Here is a 10,610-nt window from a genome sequence, read left to right on the forward strand (position 1 = left end):
GCTAAAAATTGCATTAAATACTTTCATTGATGAAGCAAATACACTCATACAAATAATCAGAATGGCAAATATAAAATATCCGAGTCCTAGACAAAATTTTTCCTATGCTTTCTGAGAGAGTTGTAAATAACAAAAGTATTGGGGTTAACTCATAAAATGAAAATCACTAATTGGATATTTTTACTGAAAAATTATAACGGTATCACTTTTATTTTGTTATATATACATTAACCACCCCAAAATTTTGATATATTTTTTGTACTATCTTTATTTTTAAATTTGTATCAACTAATTATTTTTATATTAAAAACTTAAATAAACTGATCATTTTATCCTTAAAATGAATTAAAAAATATTTTATCTTATGAAATTTTTTAAAAATTAATTACAACTAATATTTAATTAATTGATAAAAAATATTATTGATTTTTTTAATCCTTTTGACCTAAAAAAACCTATGATACTCATCCCAAATATATTCTTTTAATCAATTATACAATAACGATTATCAAATAATTTTCATTGTTTAAATTAATCACTAAAATAATAATAGTCTAAACCAATTTTGAATAATAAAAAAAATATCATTTAAAAATTATAATTATTAAAATTAACATCTTAAGTTTTGAGATTTATTTATTTTATTAAATTTAGATTTATAGGTTTTTTTGTAATAATAATTTTTTTTAATTTTGAATAGTTATTTTATATAAATTTTTAATATCAAAGTAGTTGATTGATATAAGTTTAAAAACAAAAGTAATGAAAAGAATTTATCAAAATTTTGTAATAATTAGATATAGATATGATAAAATTTTCTAATTTAACAGGTTTATTGTCTTTAACCATCATTCATTTATGTGACGTGGTATTGATCCACCACCCTTCGAAGAGTTATTGGTTAGTGGCTAGGGGTCTATGTGATACAAATTCAAATATTAAATCCTTAATGCGAAATTTTAAGAAATATGATAAAGGGACGTTATTTAACCGTTAAGGGCTGCGGATCCTGGTTTTTACTAAAAATGGGGGATGTCACTCAGAAGTCACTCGTGGCGTCACCACGACGGATGAAACATCTTCTGTCCGCGCGTGATTACACTTGATTCACCCCCCCCTCAATACGTGTCGCTCGCTCTTCCAACAAAACTGCTCGTTAACTGCAATTCAGCAATTTGTCTCTTCGATGAGCGCGAGCATTAAACAAAACAATTGACTGCACAGGTTCCGGTAAACTCTGATTCAAGTAAGAGATTTCGATTGCTAAATTGCTTTAATTTCTGGCTCTTTGTTTGATCACTTCTTACGTCACTGAATTGTATGAGTGGTTTTGTTAGCTTTGATTTTAAAAATTAATAGTTTTTATGGATTATGGGTTAAAGTTAGTGAATTTTTATTTGCAGGGTTAGCTAAGTTATAGTTGATGTTCATAGAATCGTCATAACTGATATCCAATATGGGGAGGTTTGGCAAGGGTGCTAGTTCTTGTGACGATGGATATGCCTCTAGTAGTGGTTCTTTGAGTCAAGGAGGCAACGGGCGACCTGATTATCTTGATCATGAAATTGCTCAACTCACAAAGCTTAGGTCGCAGCCCCATGAATTCTTAAGTAGGACTGCCCCTGGAAAGTTGAGATTGCCAGTTTCAACTGTGAAAATGTTGGTTGGTAGGGAAGTCAATTATTCGGGTAGGGGTAGATTCTCGGCAGCGGATAGTTGTCATGTTTTAAGCCGGTATTTGCCCGTTAATGGTCCTTGGAAGGTAGATGGGATGAATTCTCGCGTCTACACTTCGCAATTCTCTAATGACGGTTCCTTTTTTGTTGCTGCATCTCAGGTGCTGATTTTACAACTTGTTATTAGTATCAGAAGCCTTCATGATCATAATCTCTAAGCGTTTTACATTTTGCTTGAAACAGGAAAGCAACATTAAGATATATAATGTTGATAAAAATTGGAAAATTCAGAAGGATATTGAAACCAAAGCCTTGAGATGGACAATTACTGATACATCTCTATCACCAGATCAACGTTTTCTTGTAAGTTTGTTGTGTGGCGGGGAACCCGTTAATCAAACATATTAAGTGTTTTGACTGTAATTTTTTTTTTTCTCGGTCAGTTTTAATCAACTTGACTGTAAATATTGCAGGTTTATGCCAGTATATGTGCCATTGTTAATATTGTAGATGTTGGATCCAGTGCTAGAGAGTCACTTGCAAATGTTACGGTATGTGCTACTAATTGTACTTGATCATCTTTAGTTTATTCAGTCATAGGATGTTTTATAGAACTATGCAGATAAATTAGCCGAATCGGGTACCCAAATTATTTCATTAGTTTCATCGTAGATGGATTGTCTACAAGTTTTGTGTCTGGCATTGCACTATATCTCACATCTGCCTTAAACTGATTGGATGATGTTGAACACTCTTTCTTCTAGATTAGAAACCTAACTAAGAATAAGTTATTATTGCAATAAATAGGGCCATTGAACTTGTGATTTGAGGAATAGAGTCTCCTAGTGAAGATTAATTGGGTGCTCTGCCTAACCATCTCTACAATTTGAGCAGCGGTACCTTAACAGATTCAATAGTCATCAGTTTGAGTGATTAGTGTATTATATTCAGATTTTGGTGCATTTCGTATTTGTTCTTGTGGCGTGAAATGTTTATTAATCTAACTTACTTCCTTTCTTGTTTCTTATGAAGAGAAATCCTATTTAAGCTACTTTTATGGTTGATGCTTGTGTGAGCATGAGAGTAGCCTACAAAACTGAAAGCTCAGGACACCGTCTTCATTAATAAACCAAAGAACTATTGAAGAATCTATAAAGATATTTGCCCATTTGTGAAATATTTCTTTACATTTGATTCTCTCTTTTTTACTTTTTGTCTGTTTCTGGTGTAGGAGATCCACAAGGGGTTAGATTTTTCTGCTGATGGAGATGAGGATGAATTTGGGATCTTTTCTGTAAAATTTTCAACTGATGGGCAGGAGCTTGTTGCAGCAGGAAGTGATAATTTCATATATGTTTATGATCTCCAAGCGAATAAGTGTAGCCTTCGAATTCCTGCTCATAAGGTATCATAAGTTTTTGAAAAAAAAAAGAATTAAAATTCTTGTTTCCTATAATATCCAGAGATGTTATTATGAATAATGTTGGTGTTGTGTATCAAACTTTTTGTTGATTCTTCAATTCTTGAATAGTTGTGCGGTACATAACCATTTTAGATCTTTTTCACATGTACATTTTTTCCGTTCCTCATGGCAGAACAGTGTACTTTGCAGAAGACATGGCTATTTGCAGTATTTGAGACTACTATTATATGAAATAGTTGTTGGTTTTGAATTTCAGTCATCTTCTAAATGTTGGAAGTGTATTATTTTTCTGATTTTGCGGCAATTGCTTGGATGTGATTGGAAATATCTGGAGTTACAGAAATCTGATTTGCTATGTCTCTTGCAGTCTGATGTTAACACAGTGTGTTTTGCGGATGAAACTGGCCATCTCATATTCTCTGGAAGTGATGACAGCCTCTGTAAGGTAACTTCATCTATTCATTCAGGTTTTGTACTTTTAGAAGAGAAGAATTAATTACCATTCAAAAGGTTACCAAACCTTTCCCATTATTCAGGTAATTTGAATGCCTTGGTGATTGTTAAGTAGCTAAGGAAGTATTTTCTCCATCTTCAAATTGCTTGTTCAGTTTAGGAATTATGTTTCTTATCTATCAGCTCATTTAGGTGTGGGATAGGCGCTGCTTTATTTCAAAAGGACGAGCAAATGGTGTCTTGATGGGACATCTGGAAGGGATTACATTCATTGATAGTCGTAGAGATGGCCGTTACTTTATTTCAAATGGAAAAGATCAAACTACTAAACTTTGGGATATACGAAAGATGTCCTCAAACACCACAGAGTATGTCTATTCTATCCCTATTGTCATTCTTGATGTTAGCTTGCTTACTTAATTTATCCCTATTTTGTGCTCTCTATGTGCACTAGAAAAATACTGAAGAAGAAGAATTGCTTGGAGTATTAAATTTTTGGTAATCATTTGTTTATCTAGAATTAATATATGTTCTCTTCTGCTGATGATGATTGTGCGCGATGTATTTTAATTACGGCATTCCTACTTCAATTTGTGGCATTTGAAAGTGCTTTAACTAGCCTATGGACTTGTAGCTTGTATGTTGAAATTTTATACTGTTGCCTAACCTGTATGAGTATCTGGCTATCAGACTTGGTATATAATATGAGTTTATTGCAGCACAGGTTAATGAGGTTGGCAGACACCCACGGTGAATCCTATCATCTTATACAACTTGCTCCACTGCTCTGAATTCTTGCTTCCATGTGAACTTGGAATCCTTTTCCCTTGTCCCTTGAACATGAAAATTGATGTAGGATTTAATGCTTATACGAATTGAACAATTGAATCATTCACTAAAACATGTAGGAAACGTACAAGAACCATGAGTCTTGTATATGTGCTCTTCAAATTTGGAGGTGTTATATCATGGGAAAATTTGCACGAAGTCACTGGAGATAACTTCATGGTTGTTATAAAATGCAGTCTTTATTATGTCAAAATCCAAAATAATGAGAGTTTATTTCTTTGTCCAAGCAGTAATTCAAGGCTTAGAGATTATGACTGGGATTATAGATGGATGGAATACCCATCTTATGCAAGAAGGTTGAAACATCCCCATGATCAATCATTGGCTACATATAAAGGACATTCGGTCTTGCGTACTCTCATTCGCTGTTACTTCTCCCCAGAATATAGGTATTTCATTAACTTTTGAAGTAATAATGTATTGTAATGTGTTTCTTGTGTGAGTTTTCAGAGATTTTGGGAAGTTTGCATAATCTTTAGATTTTGATTTCTGTTATGAACACAATCTGTTTATTCTTTCTACTGATGATGATGGCTTAACTGAGCTATAACCTCAAATATAACTTGCCATATTGCATGACTACTTGTAAATGTCTACTTTCAGACTTCAAATCTGAAGTAATAGCTCAGTGTTTTGCAACCTTGACATGAGTATATTTAGGGGAATGCATTTGAGTTGCTAGATTTCCCATGGATATAGTTGGGCAACAATTTACATAACTTGAGGGTTTTCCAGCTAATTTGGGTATTTAGAATCAATCACTTTTAAAATTCTCTAATTGTGTTATAGTCTATTAAAATTCTGGATAGGAATGCTGTTCTGACCAAATTATTTTGGCTATTGAGTATTGAGTATTCAATGTTGATGATTGCTAATCAATTTTTAACTTTTCTTTGTTGATCAATTCACAGCACTGCTCAAAAGTACATCTACACCGGATCTAGTGATAACTCTGTTTACATTTATGATCTAGTAAGTGTGCGAATTTGTTATTCATTTTCCAGATTTAACATAATTTCACTCTTTTTTGTGGAATGCATTACAGAAGATGGAGATGGAGATTTTTTTTTGGTTGATTTGGAGAAAGGAAAAAAAAAAAAAATCACTTTTACATGTTTTTGCACTATACGTTGTCCTCTAGTAATTGAAACTGACTAATTTATGCTCCAGTTAGTTTGTTTTATGCCCCTATGGTACAATGAATTAATTCGTGTTCCAATTTGTAGGTGAGTGGAGCCCAAGTTGCAAAACTTGATTTCCATAATGCTCCCGTAAGAGATTGTTGTTGGCACCCTATCTATCCTATGCTTATTAGCTCCTCTTGGGATTGCAACATTGTTAGATGGGAAATTCCTGGCATCGGTGAGGCTCCACTACCAAAGCGGAGAACAGTAAGAGCAAGACGTTTTTTCGGAAGAGCATTGAGGTGAATAATGCTTTCATGCACGCATAGGTTTTGATAATTTGGACGGGTAGTGCTGTGTATGATCAAGCTTTTTTAAAAAAAAAAACTCAAAAATGTTTCAGATTGCTATTTTATAGTCCATTAATTTTGGAGCAATACTATGCATCCCAACATCTAAATTTTAATTTGAATCTTAACATATGCGACATTCATCTATTAGAAAGTGGTTAAGCAATTTTATAAGTTATGAAATCTATCATTCAATAAATGAGTGACACGTGATATTGAGACTCAATTTGAGATTCAAATATTAGAATTCCTAACATTATTGTTAAATTTGTGTTAGCTTGATGCTCACCTTACAACTATAGTTCAGTTTCTAAGTTGCGGGCCTCACACCACAGCTCCCTATTTCAGATTTTAACTCGTATAATTGTGCTATATAACTCGCCCATTAGACGGACTTTGTTAAAGTCCATGCCAAAAGTTATTAAACTGTGTAGTTTAATAACGTAATAACTGTAAAATCAATTAAACTGTATGATTTAATAATATAATTGCATTATATTATTAAACTACATAGTTTAATAATTTTTTCGGACTTAGACCATGTAAATTTGAGATTTTACGATGTTGCAAAAACCTAGAATTGGTAATGACTTGTGTGGAGTTGTCCCACCAATTTTAATAATGTTCTGTCATGTGGCAGAGTAAGGGTAAAAGCTTGTTTAGTCCTTATATTATGAGGTTAATGTCCATTTAGTCCCTATATTTTTAAAAACACCTCAAAACATCCCTGCTGCTAAATATTGACATTAATGCCATTATTTTTTCTTTTTTTTAACTTGCTTTTACAATATTACACTCTTACAATAATGTTTCTTTTTTGGATATTAATAAAAAATTAGATTATCAAATTAAACTCAAAAAAAAAAATGTATATATTAATTTTTGTGGAAGCTCACGTATGTCTAAAAAATTACATTATCAATTTTTTTAGAAAAATTAATATTTTAACTCAAGAGAGTGTTCCACAAAAATTAATATATATTTTTATTTTAATTTTATTTTTTGGTGTTAAACTGGTATTTTTTTTCTTTTCAATAATGTCTAAAAAAATTATTATAATAGGAAAATATTGTAAAAATAAGTTAAAATGAACAAAAGATAATGGTAAGAGTGTCAATAATTTAATAGTATGGATGGTTTGAGGTATTTTTAGAAATATAAAAACTAAAAAAATAATAATTTTAAAATATAGGAACTAAATAAATTTTTACCCGATAGAATAATGAGTTCTATTGTGGGATTAACAACTGGTCTCACAATGAGGTCTATTAAATTTAATGTTAAAAAATTAATAAATCTTACAATGAGATTCATTACTTTGTGATGTGACAGAACATTATTACGCTGAAGTCTGAACTATTAGTCCAACATGTTGAGTTCGTAGGACAATCCCATGAGTATTTTTTTTTCCAACTGTCACAAATGATGGTTTAAATATTTGGGGGAAAAAAAAGGTCACAAGATGTGAGGGAGAGGAAACTTCTCGAAAGATTCAATTAAAAATGATCCTGAGAAAGATAATTGAAGAGCAAAACAAATTAAAAGACAATTAGTTAGAAGATAAAACCAAATTGGGTAGGGAAATTGTTAACTGTAATTAAAGAACGCCATTGCTTGCAAAAGCATTTTGTCACGTTGTGTTCATCATATATTATGAATGTATGTATATTGTATGCATATGATAAAGAAGAATAGGCAATTCCTAAGGACGACCTTTGAACTCGGAAATGCCTCCAGTGATAGTTCTTTCACATGCATTAGGCAGTACATTGAGACTTTGAATTATGTGAATTATGTGACAACTAATTAACAAAAATGTGTTGATAACAACACAATCCATTTAATACTTACATCAAATTTGATAATAATACGATCCATTTGATAATTCAAAATTATTTATTCGTGTCGTAGACAAATTATGTCAAATTTTACTAACTATTATGTGTGACTAAGATTTCCTTTCTCGATTTACCCTAAAATATTCTCTTGGTTTACTTGCACAATAATTAACTTCTTAATGGATCATTAAAAAAATAATTTATTAATCAACACCTATTAGTGAGAGTAAAGTAAAAATTAATTTATTCCCTAGTGGATTCTTTTCTCCTTCTAAATATATATTCCCAATTCCTTATATATTTGGATGGGAGACTGGGAGTTGTCTTCTGTCCCACTAGTTTGTGGGTGAAGCTACGTACCATTCTTTCAAATTTCTAAGAAATGTATGAACATTAATGATATTGAATTAAGTTCTAATTATAAATATAGTATCAATTGTATCCCATAAAAAAGGAAAAATAAAAAAGTAGAGAGAACTATATGTAATGTTAAAATAATTAATTGTAAGTTATAACAATAGAAACAATGTTTTTTTTATTATTATTAATTTTTTTTATTAAAACCACCTTATGGTGGGGGGGTAAGGTGGGACCGCCTTACCTAAAGATTATTGAAGAAAAGGAAAATACATGTGGAGGGAGACAGACCAAAACCTCTAAGTAAAGGAACAAACATAATCAATAAATGAAAAAAAATAGCAAAACATTATGAGAATAAATAAGAAAATAAAGATAATTAATTAATGCAAACGCTTAAAGAACTGCCTACGATACTTGTGACCAGTAACTAATATGAAATTTTTCCTCAAACTAAAGGAATGTGGACCAACAACACTGAAATCAGGATCAAGATCACACCCTCTAGAACCCTCAAGGTCAGTCCCAAAATAATCATTAGCTATAGAATTCCCATCAGAGCTAAACTCTTCATCCGACTGAAAAGGGAGATCTGTAGAATGGGAATTAAATCTCACAGTCATAGATCGAATATCCACCACTGTAGTTTGAAAAAAAGTAGTATCGGTGGAAGCCCTCTGAACACCCAGATCATCCCGAATAGAAGGAGGGTTAGCTACTTCAGTGCATCTCATATTATCTCTCAAAGCAGTAGCATTGGCTCGCTACTCAGGAACTAGATCAGACATTCAGAGCCATCTTCCACAGATTCCTGAGAAACAGGTGGCCGAGCATCTGCACCCTCACTACCACCGTGCCTCAAAGGTCAAACCTTCTCACAATGCACCCTTGGGTGCATAGCAACAGCAGATATAGGCGTTTTGCCTTTATCACGAGCAATTGTACCATGCACTTGGACAGCCTGCTGTTGGGGCTTTTGGAGCCCAAGATTGGTAACAAAACAAGCTTCAACAGAGTGCACAAGATGCTAACAAGAAGCACAATATAAACAAACACGCTGAAAAACGACATCCTGCCAAAAACCATCATCACCCTCACCAATCCACAGTCTGCGCAATACTGGTTGCAAAACATCATACTCAATCAAAACTCTAGCGACTAAGGGCCTATTAACAGCAGTAGTAGCATGGTCATTTCTGTAAAGGTTTACTAATGGCATTAACAATATAAAATAAGGTTTCTTTGCAATGAATAAAATACACTGGTAAATAAGGCAAAAAAACCCAGACAGGAACAACAGGAGATTTTCAGAGTACTGAAAAAAAGTAGACCGCTTGAAAATGCGCATAGACTTGCCACTAACATATCAACTCTGGCTAATCCAAATACGTGAGTAATCTTCTTTAAGCTGAAGCTTGATCAACACATGTCAATTATCTAGTAAAGAAATCTGCGCACAACCTTTCAAACCCAAAGAAATGAAAATTTTTAGAATCACATCCATAGATGGACGGCCAAATGAAAACTTACTGATAAGCGATAATTCGAAAGGCTCAGCCATGGTCTGGATTTCTGCAGCGGAAAAATAAACAACAAGTTCACCTCGAAACAATGAAACTGGTTTCACCGAAATTAAAGAGGTTTGAGGGCTAGAAAAAGCATCAACAAATGACTTAGGAGGCCGTAAGGCAGCATTGGGATTGAGGATAACTGCATGATTAATAACACAGGCATAGGAGGCTTTAGCAAATTGGTGGGCATGGCCTTGGTTTTGGAGAGAGTCACCGGTTTGGGCTTGTATTTGATTACTTTGGAATTGAAGAGGTGGGTTAAAATCACGAGGCTGAGCCTAATGTTGTATTTGGGTTCCATGGAGGGATCGATTTTATGCTTGTATTTGATTTTCTTGTGGGATTTGGCTTTGGGCTTGAAGAGTGGTGTTAAGGTTATAGGTTTACAAGATGGTGGATTTGGACTAGGGTTTCGGGCGTTGTGACTAGGGTGCTTTAGTGAATGGATTTGAAGTTGTACAGTAGCAGCTGTGGTTTGAACCGTTATAGACGATGGAGGCTGAGGGGGAGGCAGAGTAGGCAATGAAGGCAGCTAGGAGGTATTGTAATGGTGCAAAGGTGGTTGATGGGAAATGGTTATGATGGTCATGACGCCACTAGCAGTGGCTAAAAATTGGGCAACGAGGGAGTGGTATGTGTTTTGCAGTAGTAGGGACGTCATTGATAGCTGGTCTGTGTCGGGGTTAGTCAAGTGTGGAGGTTGTGGTAGGGAAAAGGTACTTGTGGCGTCTAAATGTGGCGGAGGGATTGTTGGATGGCAAAAAAACATGAAAAAGGATTGTTGTTATGGGGTTGTTGTGGCTATGTTAGTGGCTGCCGGATAGGGAAATGATTGCTTTCATGAAAGGGAGGTGTCCGCGGTGGTAAATCACCACCAACCGCCGCCGATGGGTCCAAGGGCTAGATTTTACATCTAGATCGCGTGCATGGCTTACGGTTCGAATGTGCATGTGGCTGAGATGATGGTTG

The 10,610-nt window shown here is 33.8% G+C and overlaps 1 protein-coding gene across 2 annotated transcripts; it reads left to right on the plus strand.

Annotated features, from left to right (window-relative positions):
• The first annotated feature begins 936 nt into the window (after positions 1-936).
• Positions 937-6,041, plus strand: LOC18032329 (LEC14B homolog). Of its 2 annotated transcripts, none has more exons than XM_006419667.2 (10): positions 937-1,246; positions 1,404-1,837; positions 1,920-2,039; positions 2,150-2,227; positions 2,908-3,081; positions 3,467-3,544; positions 3,745-3,920; positions 4,632-4,790; positions 5,313-5,373; positions 5,628-6,041. In XM_006419667.2, the coding sequence occupies exons 2-10, from the start codon at positions 1,457-1,459 to the stop codon at positions 5,829-5,831; spliced, it is 1,431 nt and encodes a 476-aa protein (XP_006419730.1). In that variant the 5' UTR covers positions 937-1,246; positions 1,404-1,456; the 3' UTR covers positions 5,832-6,041. The 2 variants fall into 2 exon arrangements, with proteins under 2 accessions (XP_006419730.1, XP_024046447.1); XM_024190679.1 differs by having other exon boundaries at positions 937-1,230.
• Positions 6,042-10,610: the final 4,569 nt, after the last annotated feature.

The sequence above is a fragment of the Citrus clementina genome, unplaced genomic scaffold (genome assembly GCF_000493195.1).
Source record: "Citrus clementina cultivar Clemenules unplaced genomic scaffold, Citrus_clementina_v1.0 scaffold_9, whole genome shotgun sequence".
Taxonomy (NCBI): Eukaryota; Viridiplantae; Streptophyta; class Magnoliopsida; order Sapindales; family Rutaceae; genus Citrus; species Citrus x clementina.